This window comes from Myotis myotis, unplaced genomic scaffold, assembly GCF_014108235.1.
Source record: "Myotis myotis isolate mMyoMyo1 unplaced genomic scaffold, mMyoMyo1.p scaffold_m19_p_56, whole genome shotgun sequence".
NCBI classification, from domain to species: Eukaryota; Metazoa; Chordata; class Mammalia; order Chiroptera; family Vespertilionidae; genus Myotis; species Myotis myotis.
The window spans coordinates 1-23,082 of NW_023416364.1; the positions used below are offsets into that span (position 1 = coordinate 1).

A 23,082-nucleotide genomic window follows, 5' to 3' on the forward strand; every position below is an offset into this window, starting at 1 on the left:
GGGTGCGGTTAAGGCTGTCCCGCGGCTTCGAAGGCAGAGTAGAGAAATGAGGGGGTGCAGGCATCCCCAGAGCGTTTAATATGAACTGAGAAATGTTCGCGGGGCTTGTTGCTTGCTGGGGTGCAGTGGTGGGACGTGACGGTTCGCCCCCTCTCGCCCCCCCTCCTCTGTCTTCATAGGAGACGCCAACCAACGAGCTGAGCGTCCAGGGCCCCCCCGAGGGGGACACGGACCCGTCTACGCCGCCAGCGCCCCCGACGCCTCCCCACCCCGCCACCCCCGCAGATGGGTTTCCCAGCAACGACAGCGGCTTTGGTGAGGGGCGGGGCCTGAGAGGAGCGGGGGGGGGGCTTGGGAAGGGGCGGGGCCTGAGAGGAGTGGGGGCTTGGGAAGGGGCGGGGCCTGAGAGGAGTGGGGGCTTGGGAAGGGGCGGGGCCTGAGAGGAGTGGGGGCTTGGGAGGGGCGGGGCCTTGGAGGGGCGGGGCTGGGGAAGGGGCGGGGCTGAAGGTGGACGGGCTCCCGGAGCGTCTGAGAATCTGACCTCGTCCTCTGCTCTCCCCCCGCACCCCCTCCCGCCAGGAGGCAGTTTCGAGTGGGCGGAGGATTTCCCCCTCCTCCCCCCGCCAGGGCCCCCCCTGTGCTTCTCCCGCTTCTCCGTCTCGCCTGCGCTGGAGACCCCGGGGCCGCCCACCCGGGCCCCCGACGCCAGGCCCGCAGGTAACGTGCTTCAGATCCCACCCGGTTACCGGGCTCTCTCTGTCCCCATGGGTCTCCCTCCGCAGTCCTGTCCCCACGTCTGACTCCCCCTGCCCCCCCCCCACCTCAGTCCCCTCCTTCCCCTCTGTCAACGCTGCTCATCGCCGAGACCCCCCCAAACTCTGGACCCGTTCGGACCAGGCGGTGTCCATTAGACGGGCCTCCCCGAGCCGTGGTGATCTCCTCCGAGTCCTCCCCATCGTCGCCCCATCTCTGGGTGGGGCTCCTGCCTGGCCCTTCCAGGCTCCTCAGCCCCCCTCCCTTCAGACCAGGAGCGGGGCCCCGGGGCCCAGCTGGGTGGTATGAGCCTGAGCAGACAGAACCTGGCCAGGATCCCACAGCAATAACAATGGTTACACTGATAATAATAATAATAATAATAATAATAATAATAATAATAGCAGGCGCTGGCAGAGACCCTACCCTGTGCTTGCCGCACCTCGGCCCATTTAATCCTCGCTGCGATCCCGCCGGGTGGATTCTGGTCTCATCCCCGGAGAAAACCCAGGCAGGAGGGGAGTGGGGAGCCGGGGTACAGACCCCAGCTGCCTGGCCCGCTCCCGTGGTCAGTGTTTGTCAAGCCCTTTTCTGTGGGCTTAGAAGAGGCGCACGTCACCCTCAGTTTTTGATGTCCCAGAGCTAAGGCCGTCCTCACCGAGAGGGGGGCACAGCCCTGGCTCAGGGCGGAACTGGGACTAGAGAGGGATGAGACCCAGGCGCTCTGCGCCTCCTGCTGCCGACACCGAGAACTGCCCTGGGCCAGGCAGGTGCAGGCAGGCAGGCAGAACTGCGAAGGTAGGAGGGACCACTGGGTGGGTTCCATTCCTGCTTCCCCAAATCGTGCCTGCGCCCCACGAGCGGGCCCTGCTAAGTGAGGTAAGGCGAGCTGCTCTCCCTCCCTGGGCCTCGGTCTCCTCATCTGTGGAATGGGGGCGATCACACGCTCCATGTCGAGAGGGTTTACCTGGCTTACTGCTCCCCGTGCACGGAGCACGGAGCCAGGGCCCAGAGCAGTGAGTGGTCTCCAGCTGGTAGCTGCTTCTGTGCTTAAACGGTAGACGTTTATTGAGCATCGGCCGTGTGCAGGTGCGGTGCTGGGCACCGGGATTCCCAGCTGAGCCAGGTCGATGAGCCCGCCCCGCCCCCTGACGCTGACCCCACAGTCATCCGAGAAAGCAGGTGACAACAGGAAAGGGCTTTGTCTCCCCGGCGAACCGTGGACGTGCCCCTTAACCAGGGATTTGAGGGATGATGGTCGTTAACTAGGTGAAGAGGAAGGGGAGAGCAAGCTAGCAGGCTGAACAGCTTGCGCAAAGGGCCTGAGGCAGGAGAGAGCTTGGCCAGCTTAAGGAACAGAAGGGAAGCGGTGTGTGTGGGGGTGACTAAGAGAGTTGGGGCAGATGGAGGGGAGGGGAAGGCGACAGGGGCGGGGCAGACCATGTAGGGCTTGGGGATGGGCTGAGGGGTGGGGCCTTAGTCCTGGGGAGTTAGGGAGCCATGGGAGGGCCGTGATCAGGATGGGGCAACTCAGCCCCGGGTGTAGCAGGACCCCCCTGGGGCCACATGGGGCCGACGGGCCTGGGAAGGAGGCCGGGTCACAGTCCAGGAGGGAGACTCGAGGACACATGGAGTCAAGGGCAGAGGGAGGGGGCCGAGGGCTGACTTCACTTGGCTGCATTGTCAGCTTTCACCCCAAATGTCACTTCCTCCCAGAGGCCTTCTCTGAGGCCCCCGTGAGGACAGGGTGGGTTCCAGGGCGTGGGGACGGCGGCCAAGTGGTGAGTCAGGGCTCGGGCTGCCGGGCCAGCAATGAAGATGACTTTACCTTTAATCACCGGGAGCGAGAGGGAGGGCGGATTGTCTGAAACCCCAAGTGCCTTCCTCAGGCGGCAGCCGGTCCCCTGCCACTGGGCTGGGAGGCTGGGGAGCCAGGCAGGGCCCCCTGACTCCGCCGACCCCTGTGCTCACGTGGCGTTGCCCCCCACTCAACAAATGCCCCCTGGGTGCTGAGGGATGCCTCATATCCCAGAGTCTCCCCACTCCTTTGAAAAGGACACGAGGGTCGTGCTCCCCGCTTAACGAGAAGGAAGCTGAAGCACAGGGTTGGGGAGCGAGGGCAGCGACCTGACCGAGACCACGCAGGGAAGAGGTGGGGTGGAGGGTGAGGGCGCCGGTGAGGGGCCCCCGGCGAGGTCCTCCATCCCAAAGCCCTTGTTTCTCTGGGGTGTGGAATGGGGCGGGGACCGTCCCTTCCGTTTGGAGAGGAGGGGTCCGGGGAAGGCAGGTGGGAGGGCGCCCTGTGGCAGGCCCGGTGCGGGACGCTGGGATGCAGCAGGGACTACAGACCCGACCTCCTTGAGCGTACATTCTAGAGGGGCAAGCAGACAGGAAGCTCTGGGATTCTGCCTGGGATGATCCCAGAGGAGGACGAGAAAAGTAGCCATAGGACAATGCCACGGGGGTGGGGGGGCATCTGCTTGACTGAAAATGGCCAGGGGAGGCCTCTGGGGAGGGGGCGTCCAGCAGCGGCCTGAGTTCATGGAGGGCTAAGGGCAGGGGTTCTGTGCAGTGGGAACCACATGTGCAAAGGCCCTGGGGTAGGACTGAGCTTGGAGCCCAGAAGGCGCAGCGAGGAGGCTGCTGGCTGCAGCAGAGTGAGCGAGGGGAGGGGCCAGGTGGGGACAGGAAGGGGCCCAGCAGATTGCGGGGAGGGCGGGGGGCTGGCACCTGGGAGCCACAGTAAGGATTTGCTCTCCCTCCCAATGAGCCTTTCTGCCCAGTAACCCTGCTTCTCTCTCCACTCCCTTTGTCATCAGGCCCTGTGGAGAACTGACCCCCCAAAGACCCGAACCCCCTGTGCCCCCAGAAGAGGGGTTGAGAATAGAATCTTCTGTGGACGACGGAGCCACTGCCACCACCTCAGACACCGCCTCTGGGGAGGCCCCTGAGGCTGGGCCCTCCCCCTCCCCCACCATGTGCCAAACAGGAGGCCCTGGCCCCCTGCCCCTCAGCCCCCCGGACGGCTCCCCTGATCCCCCCGACCCCCTCGGTGCCAAATGAGGCAGGAAGCCCCTCCCCCTCCCCGGAGAGCCACCTTCTTGGAACTGAACTGGACTTTTTCGGGCCCGGAGCCCCTGGGCACAGCGGAGGCCCCTCCTCACCCTCTCCCACCTCAGACGGGGCCGCAGGCTTTGGGGGACCTGGACCCCCCATCTCACGATTCCCCTTCCCCGCCCCAGCCTGGCCCCTGGAGGGGCTTCTGGTTCAAACCTTCGCGTGGCATTTTCACATTATTTAAAAAAGACAAAAACAACTTTTTGGAGGAATGCGGGGCCTCTGTGTGTTTCGGGGGGCAAAGAGGGGAGGATGCAGGGAGCAGGGGCCACCCAGGAGACGCCGCCATCCTCACCACCCAGGCGGACAGACGGGAACATCGAGGCCCAGGAGGGCCGAGACGCCCGGCTCCGCTCCGAGGTCAGCATCACTGACCGGCTGCAGCCTCGGCTCACCGGCGGCCAGGAGGCACTGGTAAGGGCCAGGGAAGGTCACAGGTGGAGGCCAGAGCTGTTTCCACAAGGCGGCCTGTGGCGGGGGCCAGAAGCTGTCCCAGGGCCAGGCCTGGTGCGAGGGGTGCCCAGGAGTGACCTGCCAGCAACCTACACTGACCAGCCACATCCCACACGCCTCAGCAAGGCCCTGCCTCAGTTTACCCGTTTCTGCATGTGACCTCCCCGGCATTCTGGCCTCTGGCCTTCGCCTAACTGCATCTCTCCATGGGCATCTCTCCCTTCGGTTCTGTCCCTTTCAGCTCCGCGTCTCACCGGCCCCAGTTCCGGCCACCACCTGCCCTGGAATCTGCCCATCTCCCCGTTTGTGTCTGCCACTCGGCCTCTTTTCTCATCTAGTTCTATTACTATTTCTTTGAGTTCGCTATCTCTGCTTTTTTTATATATTTTTTATTTTTATTGATTTCAGAGAGGAAGGGAGAGGGAGAGAGAGAGAGAAACATCGATGATGAGAATCATTGATCGGCTGCCTCCTGCAAGACCCACCGGTGGGGATCAAACCCGCAACCCGGGCATGTGCCCTTGACTGGAATGGAACCTGGGACCCTTCAGTCCACAGGCCGACGCTCTGTCCACTGAGCCACACCGGCCAAGGCCACTGTCTCTACGTGTTCCCTCGGCCGTGTCTCCCGATGGCCTTCCTGTCTCCCCTGTGCCTTTCTGCCTTGTTTTTGTCTCGATGTTTTGCTTCTTGGTTCCTCCTGACTCTGGACTGACTGTGCTTCCATCTCTCTCTGACGGGGTCTCTGTTTTTAGCTCATCTTCTGGTTTCAGCCTGTTCCCCATCACCTTGGGACCGGATTCATTTGCGTATTTGAGGGATATCGTTTGGATACGAGAGGAGGGACTGAGCGAGGATGCTGTGGACTCAGGGCATGAGGGTCACGTTTGAGTCTGGGGGATGGAGAAAGGGGGAGAGAGGACGTAGTGGGTGCCTCTTCCCACTGCTGCCACCAGTAGACCTGGTGGTGCTTGAACTGACCTTGGGACATGCCTGCCGGGGCAGGGGGCTGCATGGACCACGCCAGGCGTGCGGTGAGGGCCTGGGGGAGGAGGGGTGCGTCGGTTCGCTAGGCCTCCTTTAACCAAGCACCACAAGTTGGGAGGCTTAGGTCACAGACGTTTATTGACTCGGTGCTGGAGGCCAGGAGTCCAGGATCAAAGTGCCAGCAGGCCTGGTCTCCTGAGGCTGAGGGGAGGGCCCGTCCCCTGCTTCTCTCCCAGCTTCTGGAGTCTTGCTGGCAGTCTTTGGGGTTCCTTGGAGGAGGCATCGCCCCCACCCCTGCCTTTATTTTTCCCCAGCATTCTCCCTGTGTGTCTCTGTGTTCAAAATATCCCTTGGGAGAAGGAAGGACATCAGTCATACTGGATTAGGGCCCATGTGAGTGACCTCATCTTCACTAATTTTATCCGCAATGATGCTATTTCCAAATAAGGTCACATTCTGAGATCTTGGGGACTTGGACTTCAACATATGGATTTTGGAGGGTCACCTATAACAAGGGGGTTGGGAGTTTGGGGTCCTGGGAGAGGAGGGAGCTGGAAGCTAGAATTCTTAGTCCTTGGAGGGATTGAGGTGGTGGGGGGGGGGGTTGTTGAAGGGCAATTTTGAGATGACTGGAGTCTCACTTGAATGATCCGCCGACAATCCAGCTTAATTTGGCTAAAACAGAACCACTGATGTCCCACCACCACACTCACTCACACACACACACACTCACTCCCTCTTTGATCATCTCACTCAATGGCAATGCCGTTCACCAGATACTCAAGCCAGAATCCCAACTGACCCAGCCCTCAGCAAGTCCTACTGGCTCCTCTTCCGAAACGACTCACAGGGGCCACTGTCCCGCCTCTGCAGCCACACCCTCCCCCTGGCTGACTGCACAGCCTCCTAGCCTCCCTTCCTCCAGCCTCTCAGGTCCAAACCTCCCTGCAGCAGCCCAGGGCCCTGCCTACAGCCTCCACCCAAATGCACCACATCAGCCCTTGGATGGCCTCCACCAACTGAGAATACATTCCACGTACTGGCCCCGAATGATGAGGCCCATGCATCCCCTTCATTTCCATATTCTCTCTCTGTCTCTGTCTCTGTCTCTCTCTGTCTCTGTCTCTCTCTCTCTCTCTCTCTCTCTCTCTCTCTCTCTCTCTCGTTGTTAATCCGAGAGTGGAAGGTAGGGGGTGGGAGACAGAGAGAAACATTGAGGTGAGAGACACATCGATTGGTATGCCCCAACCCCAGCGGGTGGGGTGGGGGGGGAGGGAGATTGAGCCTGCAACCGAGCGAAGTGCCTTGACCTGAATTGAACCTGCAACCCTTCCGTCTTCGGGCTGATGCTCTAACACCTGAGAAACCGGCTAAGGCTGTCCCTTCATTTTCTGTCACCCTCCCCCACCGTCACCACCAAACAGGCAGACTGGTCTGTCAGTTACTCCAACCCACCGTGCGTCTTCCTGCCTTTGCACATGCTGTTCCCTTTGCCTGGGATGCTCTTCCAGGGCCTCTCCAAGGAGCCAGCTGCTTCCCGCTAGTCGGCACTAAGGACCCATGGAGGAGTGCAGGGTCGGGTGAGAGAGTGTCGAGACCCTTACCTTACCCAAGGCTCCCATTTACCACAACCTTCTGGGGTGGATGACTCCATTTCCCTGGAACCTTGGGGAGGAGTCAGAAAATCCATTTCCCCTCAGCCCCTGGGGGTTGAAGCAGTCAGGGCCTCTTTTCCCAACCTGGTGGGGCACCAGGCTACCGTAAAGCTGACAGCATTGTCTTGAGAAACTACAACTCCCAGGAGACCTCGGGAATGACTCTCCCGGCAGTGGGGCGCCCAGAGCAGCACAGCCTGCCAGGAGGGAGTTGTGGTCCGGCTCTCGCAGGAGAGGGTGACTGCTATCGCACTTAGGAGCCCTGCCCACGGGAGAGGCGGTGTGTGTGTGGGGGGGGGGTCCCCACCCCACCCCACCAGGAGCAATCTGTTAGGGATTCGACGTCCGGAGGATGCAGGGTGCGGGAGGAACTGCATTCCGCGGGGCAGTCAGTCCAGGGACCTGCCAGAGCTGTGGTCCTTGGAGTCTCCTCAGCTGCACATCTGGGCACAGGAGTGACATGGGGTCTCCCAATTTGCCACACCACCTCTTTGCTCCAAGGGGACACCACGCATGCCTGGAGCTCGAGGGCACAGGTGGACAGGCCCGGACCTGGCTCTTGGGGGCGCCCTCAGTCCTTGCACTCCAGAGGCCGTGACTCCGGGAAATGGGAGGAGGTTACAGAAGCACAGGCTCTCGGCGCTATCGCTGCCGGGTGTTCAATGTCCTCACGAGGAGGTTAATCCCCGGCTGAGGAACCGGTCCATCTACCGCATTCCTGCCTCTTGGCACCGTCCACGGGCCCAGCCCACTCCCAACACCAGCAACCTCTTCCCCCACCTGCTGCGTCCAATGCTGGGCCTCCCCCTTCTTTCCTCCGGTCCCTCCTTCCCAGGCCTCCCTAGGTCCCCTTCACAGCCCGTCCAGCTCTCTGGTTGTCCCTCAAACCAGCTCACAACCCCACAGCTATTAACTGTCACCCATCAAAGACCACAAGCTGCTATAGGGGCCAGCACCCGCGGCTCCGGCTGCCAGACGGCATCTGAGTGGGTGCCATACCTCACCTGGGAATACCTGCGTGCCCGTGACATTCTAAAGCAACACCAGCTCCGGCTACACCAACCGCCCCGCCTCCCATTACCACCCTTGCAGGCTTGGGGCACAATGAGAACGGAGCCACCCGAGAGGCCCCAGGGGGGTTACCCTCTTGGCCAGCACCCTTCGCTCCACTGACAGCTCCCAACAGACACCAGCACTGCCGGCCCTGGATGGACAGCTGTCAACCCCGAGAAATGAGAGGTCAGCAGGCCGCGAGCAGTTCAATAATTATTACCAACAGTGCGTTAATTACAAATAACGAGAGAGGAACCAGAGGTGGTAGTTTTCCACACGGGGAGCCAGCATCCACAGCCCCAGCCCCAGGGGTCCGGCCCCCCGGGCGGGCGGCGCGGTAATAAATAACGGGGGGGACGGGGTCAGGGCTGCTCCTGCTTCTTCTTGACAGAAATCCGCTTCTTCCGGGCGGCCAGCATCTCGTAGAAGGGGTCCACGCTCACAGCCGCCCTGCGGGAGGGGAGGGACCTGGGGTGAGGCGAGGGGGTCCGGTCCCAGCCACCCCCGTCCCCGGGCCCCGGAGCCCGGCTCACTGGATGGACTTGATCCACTCATCCTTCTCCTCCTGCGTGGGGGCCGAGATCCGGTACACCATGTGGTTCCCCTCCACCACGCGGCCATCTGCCTCCGTTTTGCAGGCTTTGATGAGCTGCCCCTTGTTGTTGGGGATATAAAGCTCAAAGCAGTTCTGGGGAGACACCGAAGAGGGGCGGTAGGTAAGAGCCGGCCTGAGGGCAGAGGAGCCGCCGCTGCGGCAGGAAGGGGTACAGGGAGGGTCTTACTGGTTTCCGGGGGTCGTCCACCTCCCGGATGCTCAGATTCTCCAGGGGGATGATTCCTCGGGGCTCCTTGTCCTGAAAGAGCAAGTAGGACAGGACTCGGACCTCCCAATGCTCACCCCCGGCCCCGCCCCCAGGCCCCGCGGCTCAGCGCCGCCCAGTCCTCACCGTGGTGTACTCAAAATAGTAGAGGCAGTTGTCAGTGAGGATGAACCAGCGCCGCTTCCACGTCTTCACCCGGCCCCCTGAAAGGGAAGGGGGGAGGGGGCCTGGGCTCAGCACAGGGTCAGGGCCTCTGGGAGGGGGAGGGGTGAGAGGCAGAGCAAGCACAGGGGCTCGGGCTGTCGGGGCCTGGGACGAAGCAACGCGTGGGACAGACAGACAGACAAGCAGGGACAGGCGTGCTTGGGCCCCAGGAACTGGTCCCCCCCGGGTGGGCTTTCCACTCTCTAAGCCTGTTGGCCAGCCCGGGCCCAGGAGTCTGAGCCCCCAGCCCCCTCTCCGGTAGTGACGGGGAGCGAGGACGCCGTGTACCTACCTCCTGGGGCAGACAGCGAGAAAGCAGGCAGGACCAGGCGAGAAGGCAAGGCAGAAGAGTGGGGTGCCCCCAAGAGCCACAGGCAACAGAAATAGGGTGGGCGAGGGAAGGGATGCGCAGGGGGTAGGACAGAGAGAGAGAAACAGCAAAGAGAAACACGCAGGGAGGGAGGGAGGGAGAGAGAGGGAAGAAAACCAGTTACATCCACATGAGGGAGGATGGGCCAGGCCCTCTCCCTCCCGGGGAGGCGAGTGCCCTGAGCCCAGGAGGCAGCCATGAGCACCCCCTTCGTCAGTGCCAGGCCCCAGACCACCCCGCCCACATCCTTGGCCAGGAGGCCCTCCGCTGCCGCCATGAACACGTCTGTGCCCTGGAGGCCCTCCCCACAGGGGAGCAGACAGAACCCCGCCTTGGCCCAGGTGGCGTGGAGACTCAGTCAAGTCCAGCACAACTGCCCGTGTGACCTCAGCACCACCTCCTGCCCTCTCAGCCACCTCCCTGCTGTGGGCTCCTTGTGGGCCAGAGGGACTGAATAGCAGCAGTGACCATGGCTGTTAACCGTGAACAGAGCCGCCGCAGGCCCCTCTCCTGCGTGTCAGTGTCTAAGAGGCGCCTTTCCCTAATGATCACAAAGCAGAGATGTGCTCGGGTCAGAGACCAAGCCTCACTGTCCTCACCCGGGAGAGGGGAGGGATGGCTGCTGAGGGAGGCGTTTGGAGGGGAAATCGTTGGTGACGCTGCCCTCCCGACACCCTCCCTGCGGAGCCAGAATTCCCCCAGGAACCAGGCACCCAGCACGTTGGCTGGAGGATGTGATTTGCATTTTTCACGAGCACCAGGGCCATCTGCACCCGGGCAGGACCTGCTTCTAATGCTGGAGAAGGCTGCCTGGGCTCGGGCACAAGCCCACACGGGGAGGGAAGATGACCCCGGGAGCACGGTGCTGCCCCGGCCTCGTGCTGGGCTGCAGGCTTCCCGGGGCCCCCCGCTGCCCTGCTGTCTGCACTGTGCACACTGGACTGTGGCGCTGTCAGCCTGCCTCCCAGAGCAGCTGTTCAGGGCTTCTCCATTAAAAGCCGCAGCTAACACTCCCCTGGCACCTACCATTACCAGGCCTGGCTGCAAGTCAGCTCGCAACCTCGGCTCTGCGTTAGGGCCACCTGGGGAGCTTTCACCATAACTGACGGCTGTCCTGCCCCCTCCTGGCTTCACAGCCCAACCACCGGGTGTAAGAGCTCCCAGGTGACTCTCCTGTGCAGCTGGGCCGAGAAGCACCATCCTCAGACAGAGGCACCGCGTGACCCCTGCTAACTGACCATGACCCCTGCTAACTGACCGCGCATCTGCTGGCGCCACACCCCTCCCGTCCCGGTCAGGGACTCCATCCACCCGCACAGCCTGGCAGTACCCTGTGCCCGAGCCCTTCGCTTCCCCCAGTGTCTGCGGAGCCCCCAGCCGGGCCTGCGCCTGGGCCAGCGCATCCTCAGCCTCATGACGCAGACGCACGAACAGGCTGAGAGGTCGCCTCGCTTGCCTGGGGTCACACAGCGGAGCCCAGGCCCACTGACCTCCCCCTGCAGAGCAGCCAGCAGGGTCAGCAGGGGACGTACCCAGCTTAAGGAGCCAGCCCTCCCGGTCCGGGTTGAAGAAGGTGTGGGTCAGGTCATTCCCGTCATCCTCCGGGATCTTGAAGGGCTCATTTCGAATGCTGTCGTAGAGGTTCTGAGGGGTGAGAGCCCAGTGAGCAATGCCAGCCCCTGGGACCCTCCCGGGGCTACTTGGCGGGGCGAGGGGGGGGGGGGGGAAGGGGGAGGGGACGGCAATGAGACCACAGGTGGGACAGCCATGGATCGAGAGAGGGAGGGGGAGCCTGGGGAGAAAAGGAAAGCAGAAGCAGAGGAGTGGAGGGGGCCCTGGGGAGGAGAGGAAGAAGGCAAGTCGGAAAAGATGGAGAGAAGACCCCGCCGAGCTCTTAAAGACAGAAACAGACAGAGGTGGAGAACGAGGGAGACCAAGACCCTGGAAGTCAGAGGCCGGGACGGAGACAGGGAAGAGAAACAAAGAGGCAGCAGGGAGAGAGAAAAGAAATGGTGTCCGTGGAAAGGCAGGATCCCAGGTGGAGTGCCCAGGCACGGGAGGCCCACGGGGAGGGCTGTGGGGAGGGGAGGGGAGGGGAGGGGAGGGGGCCTGACCCTGAGCAGCTCCTCAGGCAGGTCCCCGCCCTCGTTGATGCCCCGGTTCATGGCCACGAAGCGCTCCAGGCCCGGCTTGTCCCGGACGTTGGGATTGTGAAGGCTGGTGTTCAGCATGATCACAGCAAAGGACAGCACGTAGCAGGTGTCTGCAGCAGCCGGGGTGTGAGGACACAGGTCAGTGGCCCCACGGCCTCCTGCCCCGGGCCCAGCCCCTCCCCGCAGGCCCCAGGGTCCGGGCGCCCACCTGTGGACTGGAAAACGCCGGGGTTACACAGGCAGTAGCGCTGGGCAAAGGCTTCCATCATCCGGTCAATCTTCTGGGCCTCTCCAGGGAGGCGGAAGCTCCACAGAAACTGCCTGCGTGGGAAAGGGGCCAGGTGCCGTCAGGACCGGTGAACCCCTTTCCTGCGCTCAGTCCCGCCAAACCTGTGGCCTCAGCAGCTGTTCCGAGTATGGACACATGACCCAGTCGGACCAATGAGCACGGACTCTGGGACTTGTGGATTTAAGGAAAGTGCTCTTTCTCCTCAGTTTGCTAACGAGCCTGGAGGACAGCAGAGGCTTCTGTTATCCTGTAAGAGCAGGCTGCAGCCAGCAATGCCAGCACAGGGGCGAACACAACCAAGAGGTAAAGCTGACCTTCTGGTGCCATCGGAACATCTGGAGACAGCTGCGCCTGAAGGCCCCACCATGGGCTTTTGTGTTACATGCAGCAACCCAGTCCCGGGTTTTTGCTTCTATTTTAGTTTTGAGCAGGTGTCATCGCTTGTAAAGGAGGCCTGACAGGCACGCTCCTGCCCTGCCAGCCCCGTCCCTCTCACCTGAGGGCCTGCACCAGATTGAGGTCGGTGAACTCATGCAGATCCACGAAGGCGTGCAGCACGGCCAGGTTCAGCTCTTCCCTGGGAGGACAGGCACGGGCACTCAGAAAAGGCACCTGGGAGGGTGGGAGTGGACCCAGCACTGCGGAGGCCACCACTCTGCACCCAGTGCTGGCCTGGCCCCCGGCAGGGCGCTCAGAGCATGCTCTGGGAGGATCGTCTGTTGTAAGAGCCCTGGTGTGGCTGACCCTTTGCACAGAGAAATGCAGCCAACATGTGCTCCGCCTACTGTCACCTCTCAGCTAATCCCCAGGCTCCTCAGATGTCCGGAGGTGGCCCCCAAACCCCCAGACATGCACGGTCAGTCCCCACCCTCCACATGTCCACAAGACGTTCCCCACATGACAGATGTCCCCAGTCACCACACATCGCAGCTGTCCACAGATGGATCCCACATACAGAAGGTTCCTAGACATCAGTTCCCACATTCCCAGACAGTCGCCACGCACCTCAGATGTCCAGAAAGTTCCATACACTCTAGATCCCCACACCCTCCCAAAGCGCCCAGACACCCAGAGAGTCCTGTGCACCTCGGACGTTCAGACGCTCACAGACGGTCCCAGGCCTCCCTGACTTCCCAGCATGCCCTCCTGCACCTTAGGGTCCAGACAGTCCACGCCTTCCCTACACCCACAGATGGTGCCTGTGCACTGATGTCCAGGCTCACGTGCCCTAGACTTCTAGGCAGTCCCCGTCCTCCCCAGAGTCCACAGAGGTCCTCCTGCCCCGATTTCCACGGCGTCTCCAGGCTCCACAAATACCTGCTGCTAATCCCCATACTTCCAAGCTGTCCACACGGTTCCCATGCACATCAGTGTCTACCCAGTTCTCACATTCCTGTGACACATTCCTACAGACTTTCTCCTGTCCCCAGGCATAATGGTCCCCACACTTCCCAGATGTCCTCAGAAGGTCCCCATGCCCCCGAGATGCTCCCAGACAGTCCCTAGGTTCCCCTGATGGCCCCAGGCTCCCAGGCCCCGGCGTCAGCCCAGCCGGTCATAGTCCAGCTGGAAGGTTAGTCTGTCAGGGTCTCTCCTCGGGAGAGCAGCTTGCAGTGAGGCGGGTGCCAGGGGCTGCGGGGAGAGCCCGGAGGAGCGGGGCGGGGCCTCACCTCTCCCCCAGGTAGTCCCCGATGGCTGTCTTGTTCAGGCCCTCGCCCTTGTACAGGAAGCGGGCGATCTCCTCAGGTGTGTTCTGCAGAAGTTCGTTCTCCACCAAGAACTGGATCCCCTAGTGAGTGGGGACCGGGTCTCAGCGCTAATACGCTGACAGCCACTCCCACCACCTCCCCAGAAAGCTCAGCACCCAAACCCACCCACGCTGCCCGAGCAGGGCCAGGTGTCATTTTCAGGCTTCTCACAGGCCTTTAAATAGCCTCCCTCCCGCCTCACCGCATACAGCCTTGGCACCCACTGTTCCCTCTGCTCCGCCTGGTTCATCCCAGCCCCGAGAGCAGGGTCTGGCAAGAACAGGAGCTCAGTGGCTGTTTGCTGGAGGACTGAACAAGCTACACTGCTCGGGGCAGGAGGAATAATGCGAGAAACTCAGTGAGCAGCAGGCCCTCAAGAACTGTGAGGGCCAGCCCTCAGGGGGGACCCCGGCCTCCTCTGGCTCTCCCAGCACCGTGAGGACCTCCACTACAGCTCCTTCTCGCCCTGGACTGTGGTGACCATGTCTAGGGGCTCCCTGCAGGCCAAGCAGAGTCGACCATCTCTAGGGGCCGAGCACTGGCTAGCGGAGGAGCAGGCCCAAGGCAGGCAGGAGGCAACGGGCTTCAACTGCATGAACGAACAAATGCCTTCCTCCACCAGGTGAACACTGGCTCTTCCTTCAAACCTGCCCTGAGCATCCCCTCCTCGAGGGAGTCCTCCCCGATGCCCCGGCTCCCTCCTGAGTGTCCCCAGCCCCGGGGCCTCTGTCACGACGCCGCTGAGCATGTCACTGTCTGCTTCCTACCAGACACCAGCTCCTCCTGGGACTCTAGGTGACACCAGAAGTGGGTCCAGAAATACGAACAAGCAGGGAAAGAGGACGGCCCAGCGGAGGACTCAGCACAAGCAAAGGTCTGGGGGCTGGAGCACTTGGCTCATGTTCAGGGAACAAATGGACAGTCGACCCGGCGAAATCCAGGGATTGGGACCAAGTCTGTCCCCCTAAAGTAGGCCTTTAAACCATCACACCCCGTCAGCATGTCCGCCAGGCTGACCCCAGCCCCGTGGCGCCAAGCACCTTCTTGGGGTCCATGTTGAACTTCTTCCGGCCCATTGCCATCTTCCGGTTCCGCTGCAAGGTCTTACTGCAGAGGCAGAGAGCGGGGTGGTGGAGGGTCAATGTCTGGGCAGCCCTGGCCCCTGGCCTGGCCCCACGACCCCCCAAGTTCCCGGCTCCAGTCCTCACCTGCCCTCATTGGCCTCCAGACCCTCCACCTCGCTCATGGCTTCGCTGAGCTCCTCGCGCAGGCGCTGGATCTCCACCAGCAGCTCCTGCTTCCGCCGCCGGATGTTTTCCAGCTCCATCCGCTCCTCTGGAGTCAGGTCTGGGGGTTCTGGGGGGGGGGGGGGTCAGAGGTTGGATGGAGGTCAGTTCTGGGGGGACGGGGAACCTGTGTTCCTGCAATCCGGATTTTTACAGGGCCGGGGGGCATGACCCCTGGGTTCAGGGGGAGGGTGAAGATGAGGGTCAGGCCTCTTACGTCTGCCGGGGGAAGGGGCTGGGGGCCTGGGTTGAGTCCTGGGGAAGAAGGGGACCCGGGCTGAAGGAGAAGGCGGCTGGAAGTCTGAACTGTGGGCTCATTACTTGCAAAGGGGCCGAGGCCTTGGCTTCCCACTTCCATTCTCAGCGATGCAGCCGCGGGCCTGGGTGTCCGGCCTCCCGGGCCCATGAGAAGTAACTACGGCGGGGGACGCCGATGACAGCTCGCGGGAGTTGGGGAAGGGGGCGGGGCACCAGAGGCCACGGTCTCCGTGGGGTCTCTGGAGCCCCAAGATTTCTCCCCCACCCCTCGGCCCCCAGGAGCGCCCCCCCACCCCTGCTCCCAGCAGGCCCTGGGCTCGCCCGGCCCCTCCGGGGGGAATGGTTCCGCCGCGGCCTCCGCTCCACCGCTCATCCCGCCCCCTCCCGCCGCCACCGGAAACAGGATCGGCCCAAACAATGGCCTGGAACGCCCCGCTCTCGGGCCCCGCCGGAAGCCCATCCCGAGCCCCGCAAAAACGCGGCGGCGGCGACGGCGCCGAGCAGCTCCGAGAGGCGCGCGCCGGGGGCAGCGTTCGCGGCGGAACGTGGAGGACGAGGGGCTTCATCCGCCCCTAGCCGGCCCCACCCCTCGCCGACCTACCGTAGACGCCGTCCTCCATGGCGGCTAGGAAGCCCCGCGGGGAGTCCGGGGCGGTCCCGCCAGTCGGGCCTGGTTCCGCGTTGGCCCGCGGGCTCGGGTGAGCCCGCTCAAACGCCCCGGGAGCCACCGCCGCCTCCTCAGCGCCAGTCCTCAGCGCTGAAAAGACTCTCCCTTCGCCTCCCAACCGCCCCGCCAGTAGGGACCGCCCCTCGTTTTGACACCGCCCAATCCAGTCCGGGCCCTCCCGTCTGCTCCGCCCTCGATGCCGAAGGACCGTTCTCCTGGGCCAATCAGCGCGCAAGGAGCAGGCGTAGCAGTGTCGGCCGGAGAGAGACGGTCCCTCGGACCAATCAGACTGCGGGCCGAGGGCTGGGCACCGCCTCTGAAACAAAAGAAGTCACGTGGCTGGCTTGCCCGCCTATGAGGAGCCTCGGAAAGGAATTGCTTGGAGGTGGGACTGCGTGGGAGCCGGGAGGGCTTCGCGGGCGCCGGGACTTTGGGCAACGGGATGCGATTTCCGCCGAGCGCGCCGCTAGTGGAGCGTCGCTGGGGGTCGGCACTTGTTCCAGGGGGCGGGGCCCCAGCTGCCGGTTGTTCTCCGAGCCACAGCTCCTTAGCAACCAAGCTTCCTTTTGACGACAGCTGTTGCCAAGCAACCGGGAGCAGCTTTGGCTCACTTTTTTTTTTAATTTAAATTCTTTATTGTTGAAAGTATTGCATATGTCTCCTTTTCCCCCCATTGACCTCTCCCTGGCCACTCCCACCCCAGCACATGCCCTCACCGCTCTGCTGTCAGTGTCCATTGGTTATACGTATATGCATGCATACAAGTCCTTCGGTCGATCTCCGCCGCCCCCGCCCCCCCAGGCTCACCTTTCTTTTGGCCTCCTGGCCCCTCCGTTCTCCAGACCCTTTTCTTACCCCCTCCCATCTACCCCAGCCTCTCCAGAGTTAAGAAGTGGTGCAAAAAAAGACTTATTCTGTCTTTTCAATGTTACACTATTTGGTCCGGCTGGCATGGCTCAGTGGTTGAGCATTGACCTATGAACCTGGAGGTCATGATTCTATTCTGATCAGGGCACGTGCCCGGGGTTATTGGGGCGTGCAGGAGGCAGCCAATCAACGATTCTCTCTCATCATTGATGTTTCTCTCTCCCCCACCCCCCTTTCTGAAATCAATAAAAAATATATGTATTTTAAATATTACGCTGTTTGGTACCTGTCAAGGAGAATGGGATAATAGGAAAAGGCCAAATATAGTGAAAGCACAGGCCCCGCCTTCCTGGTGCCATCTAGCTCCTCCCCTGATTGTAGCATCTTCCCTGGACAACTCCCTTTTCCTCAGCACCCTCTCACCTTCTCTGATTCCTAGACCCTTCTCAGGGTCCTTTCCCTTCTCTCCAACTTGCCTCACTTCAGGTGCACCCCACCTCTCATACTCTTGCTCCCCTCCCTCCTCTCAGAGTCCTCCTGCATCAGAAGCCCTAATGGTTAGGGCCTAACCCCATCCCACTCTCATTCCCAGGCCTTGCAGCCAAAGTGGGTGCAGGACCCTGAGCAGAATGGAGAAACCAGGTACCCTGTCATTGGCAGGTCCCTAATGGGGTCTGAGGTGGTGTCTGGGACTTGTCCTCATTTGCGGCCCATGAGCTAGGCAGGGGGAGACAGATTCAGAGCTGGGATCTGGTTAAACTGACAGATTAGACATGGAGCGTCCTAATCTCACTGACCTTTAGGAGTGGCCCAGCCCCTGCCCTCCCCAATGGAAACCCAGGCTGTGCCTGCCACGACCCCACTCTCTCTCCTTCCAAGCAGAACCCTGTCCCTGTCCCTTCACCTCACACTTAGCATTCTCCTCCACCCCTATTTCTATGGTCCCGAGGCCCTATCCCAGACTCCCTGAGCTGGGGGGGGCGAGGGGGGGGCAGCCAGCTAATTAATCCCATCCGGTTATTACGTGGGGATTCTGAAGGATCAAGGGAGGCGGGGAAGCCAGAAGGGAGGACCTGGGTTGGTGCAGCACCTGGGCAGGCTGAGGGGCAATGACAGTGCCCACCCTTAGTCCTGGGACACAGCGGTGGGCACGTATCCTCACAGGCATTGGTTCCTTTAGCAGCTGGCTTCCTGCCTGCTGGGCACTTAGGTAGATAGAAGCAAGGGCAGAGGCCAGGCCCCAGAAGCACACTCACAGACACACCACCAGGCGCCAATGGTTTAATCTGGGGGACAATTCTCCCCCTAACCACCTACTTGCCCCTGGTATCCAGAGCTACCTCCTGTCCGTCAAGCTGGACGAGGGAGGCGTTGATTCTGGCCCTTAGCCACAGCCCACACTGCACCCAGCCTGCCCTGTCCTTCAGATGTCCAAACTCAGAGCTGGCCTCCAAGAGCGTCTCCCACCCCTGGGAGTCCATGGTGGGTCCATGCACCAGGGAGAGCTGGGAAGTCTCTAGGACCCTCCCCTCACCTCCCCCTCCCTGAAGTGAGGAACCATTCCTGAGGAAAGGCCCTTGGAGAAGTTCAAGTTCCAGTGCCCCGATTTTACAGATGAGGAAACCGAAGTGAGGAAAGAGGAGGGATGTGCCCAGTCACACAGTCCTTAAGCAGAGCTAGGATTTAGAGCAAAGCTTCCTGGATCCTTATGAAAGATCCCATTCCAATGAGCTCAAACTCCATTTCTAATCCTTCTGTAAGAACCATGGAGTGGGGGTGGGGCAATATATATATATATCTGTATTTATATTATATGCTAGATGCCTGGTGCACAGATTTGTGCACTGGTAGGGGGCATGGCCTGCGGGGATCAACCCGCTGTGGGAGCACACTGACCACCAGGGGGCAGCTCCTGCGTTGAGCGTCTGCCCCCCTGGTGGTCAGTGCGCATCATCGCGCAAGGTTGACCGGCCTTTCTGGTCGTTCTGCTGTTCAGTCATTGGGCTTTTATATATAGAGATCACACACACATATATAACATCTTTAAGAAATAGATACACATCACTAGGTGTAGGGTTCCAGAGCATTGCAGACTCGCCAGCCATGGCCCCCTCCCTTCCCGTGCCCGTTCACTAGCCCTGTTACCCACAGGGTCTTGTCTGGGCCCTCACCTTCAGGTCAGCCCAGAAATGCTGTCTAGCAAGTCCTGAGTCCAACTGTTCCAGGAGCTGCTTAGAACTTCCGGGCTTCGATCATGGACAACTCTGGCTCCCTGAAGCCTTGGTTCCTTTTGGCATTACAGAACCACAAAGAAGTCGTCTAGGATCGCCACTCCTTCCCTGACTCTGTGGTCCATCCAGAGCCACGGAATCTTGGTTCCTTTGGACATTCTAGAATGGCACTTTAAAAACACACACCTGTGGGTCATTAAGAAGCATCGATTCTCCCCTTGCTTTGACGTTCTGTAGCCACCGGTCTGGCGTTATCTACTATCAAGAACTCCTCATCTGTCACTGCAGTCCTAGACCAGCAGACTCTCCGTTCTTTTGTGCATTCTAGAAACCCAACTCTTTAGTTCCTGGAGTACTTCTACTATCTAAGGCCAGTCTAGATGAACAATCTCAAAACATGGGCTTTCTGGAAGCACAGGTCTTTTCTTGACTTGCAGTCAACATTCCAGGTCAATAAGTTAGTCCTGAATTCTTGGAGCGTCCCATACTTTTTCCTCCTGAGGTGGTCTAGAAAAAGACCACTTGCTTCTTGGTTGGCTGAGCCAAGACGCAATAGTCCCTTGACTATTAAACCAATCCAGGCCTATAAACTCTCGCTCTCACTCGCTGCTGGAGAACTGACTTCCTCCCCCAGAGGCAGACTATGTCTCTGATTCCGGACCCTGCTCAACAACCCACGCCAGCCATATAGAAGAATCTAGAACCACCAGTCCTTGCCTCTTGGGTGGTCCAGAATCCTGGATCCCTTAGCTCTGGTCAGACTCCGGAATCAGGCCGATACAGGGGTCTCAGGGGGGAGCACACAACACAGAGGAATTAAAATCCAGTGTGTCCATGGTGGGTCCACTAGGCAGGCAGAACTTCACCAGCTAATAATTTACCCGGCAGGCCTGTCGGTCCCAGGAGAGGGCCCGGGCTCTCCATTTTGCTACCTCTGGGAAGGGGATACAAATGGGGGACACCAGCTGGCATCATGGGGGCAGGGTCAGAGACAGGGTGGGTGTGAGTACTCGGGGGCTGGCAGCCCCCTCTTCGGCCTCCGACTCATCTCCCCCTTCGGCTTCCTCTTCCTCCCGGCAGCAACTCAGAGCAAGTTCATTCTCATAACAAAATGCAGTCAGCGAGTCAGGGAAGCTAGACTTGGGGCTGTGGGAATCCCGCTCTGCCCGCTCATCCAGCTCCTTGGCACTGCAGACCGGTGTCCCCGGGACCTCGTAAGTGCGGTGGAAGTGGCGATAGTCCACCTCATACTGGGAGCCACGCTGGAAGAGGACGGGCTCAAAACGATGGCCCCAGAGCAGCTCACCGGGGAGATAGGAAGAGCGACACTGCGTGGTCATAGCCGTGGCCTCCACCATGCCCTCGAGAATGACCACCAGCTCGAAGTCGGCCCGGGCCAGCTCCGCACGCCCCAGCTCATAGAGGGGACTGGAGGAGTCGATCTCGTGCACGATGGTGATGGGAGACACCAGGAAGATGCGGTCCGTGCCGCCATCAAAGCCCACGTCCACGTCCCGGTGGTCCAGGGGTATGTACTCACCTTCGGGGGTCACCCGAGGCTGCAGCAAAAGACAAGGGGCCCAAGACAGATGCAGGGAGATGAGAGGAGACAGAGATGATGATAGAAAGCAATGGACATGCAGAAAAGGAGAGGAGTAGAGACTGGGAAGGGTGAGGGAGGGGTGACGAGAAGGACCCAGAGAGAGGGGGATGAGGCCCAGAGAGAGGAAGATGGGGGCTCAGAGAAAGAGGGGACAGAGACCCAGAGATAAAGAGAGAGGGACAGAGACTCGGGGGGTTTGGGGATAGAAACCCGAGGAAGAGGCAAGGGAGAGAGGAAGAGAGGGACAGAGTGACATTGGCAGAGCCACAGACATCAGCAAAGCAGAGACCAAGGTAAAGAAACAGGAGATAAGAATGACATCCAAGCAGCAATTGGAGAAGAGGAAAAGAAAAATAGCTTTCAGTAAACAGAGCGAGATAAACCAGGATGACAATCTAGGTCCAATATCCTGTGTTCCCCGCTGCTTCCTGCCAGCCCCTGGGCGCTCTGCACCCCCACCCCCACCCCCACCCCCACTACAAGCCCTGCAGCCCCTGTGTATCTGTGTGTGATGGAGAGGAGGGTACGCAGTCCATAGGCCAGGTATTGGCAGTTTCACCCCACCTACCCATCGGTTCCACACCCACCTCCCAGGCCATGTCAGCACCCCATAGGGATAGACAATATCCCTCCCAGGGTCCTGCGGTCTCAGTCAAGTGGGAGAGAGAGGTGGGGGGTGGGGCCCATTCTCCCCCACCTGTCTGTCTCCGGGAGACCCCAGTCGCTGCTGGGAGCTGTAGTTCCCACCACCACCTTGTTCTCCCTCTCTCCCAAGTACAAGCTCAGCCCAAGGTCAAGTGTGTACTTGGACAAGGGCAGCTAGCCTCAGAATTTGGGCAGTTCGACCACAATTCTAGAAACACGAAAGCAAAAAGCGCCTTTTGCAGAGCGTTGGAGGGAGCCAATGGGAGTTGTTTTGTTCGTTTGTCTTTTTGCCAAGAAGCTACAATTCAAGAGCGTCCCAACCACGGCTCTGTGCCCCTCCCAGCAGGAGGCCGGTGGGAGAGGCTGGGCCGCTGAGGTGGGGAACGAAGGCTGCAGGGCCCCATGCCCAGAGGTCATGAAGCATTGTGTTCCACGGCTGCTTAGGTGTGAGCTGCACCCCACCCTGGGACCTACATCTCCCACCATCCCACAGGGGCCAGGCCTCAAGTCATAGCTGTTGGAACTGGAAACCTGAGCGGCGATTCACACCATCCATTTACACCACCCGCAAAACTACACGATCCCACACCACCTCACCCGGGCCCTTTCCCAGACCCCGGAGGAGTCTGAGTTCAGAGCCTTTACAGGCCCCTCAAGGTTTAGATTTCCCACAGTTCCATAGGGAGGGGTCCGCCCTCAAACCCCAGAAAGCTCTTTGTGTCTCAAAATCTGTCTCAAGTCTAAGGTTTGCATCTCCTACAACTGCTCCTGGACTCAAACTCCAGCCACCAGCAGAGCAAGAGGATCCCTGCCCGAGAGACTGCTGGGACTTGTAGTCCACGCACCCTCCACGTCAAATGCACGCCTCGGCCTCATGCCTACATCTCCCACAATCCCCCGGGCCGGCCCCACCCCTGTGCACCTTCCTGCCTCCCTGGGGGGCCGCGGCCTCGCACCTGCAGCAGCTGGGCGCGCACGTGGGCCTCGACCAGGTGGCTGCGGCGCAGGTTCCCCACGCGCCACATGAGGCAGAGGCGGCGGTCGCGCAGCGCCACCACGGCGTTCTCGCTGAAGATGAGCGTCTCGTTGCGCTTCTTGGGCTTGGCCATCTTGGCCATGACGGCGCCCACCACGAAGGCGTCCAGGACGCAGCCGGCGATGCACTGCAGCACCACGGCGGCCACGGCGGCCGGGCACTCCTCGGTGACGCTGCGCACGCCGTAGCCGATGGACGTCTGCGTCTCCAGCGCGAAGAGGAAGGCGGCCAGGAAGCTGGCCACGTGGGAGAAGCAGGGCGCGGGCGGCGGCGGCGCGGCCAGGTCGCCGTGCAGCGAGGCGATGAGCCAGAAGGCCAGGCCGAAGAGCAGCCAGGAGGCGAGGAAGGAGCAGGAGAAGAGCAGGCACATCCAGCGCCAGCGCACGTCCACGCACGTGGTGAACAGGTCGCTCAGGTAGCGCGCGCCCTGGCCGCCCAGGTTCACGAAGCGCACGTTGCAGTGGCCGTCCTTCTTGACGAAGCGCCCTCCGCGCCGCCCCGCCGCCGCCGCCGGGCACTGGGCCGGCGCCCACCCGTTGCGGCACAGCCCGGGCCCGGCCTCCTCGTCGCCCGCCCCGCCGGCCCCCGACTCCAGGGCGCCGCTCAGGCGGCGCAGGGCCTCGGCCAGGCCCATTGGCGGGGACCGCCGCTCACCGGGGCTAGTGGGGGGCGGGCGCCCCGCACCTGCGGGGACAAGAAGTGGGCAGAAACGTCAGAGGTGCCAGGAATGGGGGGCGGGGGGGGGGGGAGATGCTCCCTGGGCCAGGCAGATGGGTGGACGGATGCTCACCTTGAAAGTCACAGCAGTACCGCTGCGACAGTGATACTTGTAACGACGGGAGGCACTTGCCCAGCAGCCACGGCCACAGAACTGTAGCTGTAACAG

At 61.3% G+C, this 23,082-nt stretch overlaps 2 protein-coding genes and 1 long non-coding RNA gene across 4 annotated transcripts; 1 reads left to right on the top strand and 2 right to left on the bottom strand.

Annotated features, from left to right (window-relative positions):
* The first annotated feature begins 28 nt into the window (after positions 1-28).
* Positions 29-4,082, top strand: LOC118657473. The gene is made up of 3 exons (XR_004968022.1): positions 29-315; positions 580-717; positions 3,573-4,082. It is a non-coding gene; the product is annotated as an uncharacterized LOC118657473 (long non-coding RNA).
* Positions 4,083-8,218: 4,136 nt separating this feature from the next.
* CYTH2 (cytohesin 2) lies at positions 8,219-15,957 on the bottom strand. Of its 2 annotated transcripts, none has more exons than XM_036311536.1 (12): positions 15,749-15,957; positions 14,812-14,959; positions 14,644-14,710; positions 13,526-13,644; positions 12,352-12,432; positions 11,775-11,887; positions 11,528-11,676; positions 10,946-11,057; positions 8,966-9,042; positions 8,801-8,872; positions 8,552-8,706; positions 8,219-8,468 (listed from the first exon to the last, which is right to left on the bottom strand). In XM_036311536.1, exons 1-12 carry the CDS (start codon positions 15,765-15,767, stop codon positions 8,381-8,383), a joined length of 1,200 nt encoding a protein of 399 aa, XP_036167429.1. In that variant the 5' UTR covers positions 15,768-15,957; the 3' UTR covers positions 8,219-8,380. The 2 variants fall into 2 exon arrangements, with proteins under 2 accessions (XP_036167429.1, XP_036167428.1); XM_036311535.1 differs by lacking the exon at positions 15,749-15,957 and adding an exon at positions 15,211-15,365.
* Positions 15,958-16,651: 694 nt separating this feature from the next.
* Positions 16,652-22,869, bottom strand: KCNJ14 (potassium inwardly rectifying channel subfamily J member 14). The gene is made up of 2 exons (XM_036311534.1): positions 22,117-22,869; positions 16,652-20,471 (listed from the first exon to the last, which is right to left on the bottom strand). The coding sequence occupies exons 1-2, from the start codon at positions 22,828-22,830 to the stop codon at positions 19,884-19,886; spliced, it is 1,302 nt and encodes a 433-aa protein (XP_036167427.1). The 5' UTR covers positions 22,831-22,869; the 3' UTR covers positions 16,652-19,883.
* Positions 22,870-23,082: the final 213 nt, after the last annotated feature.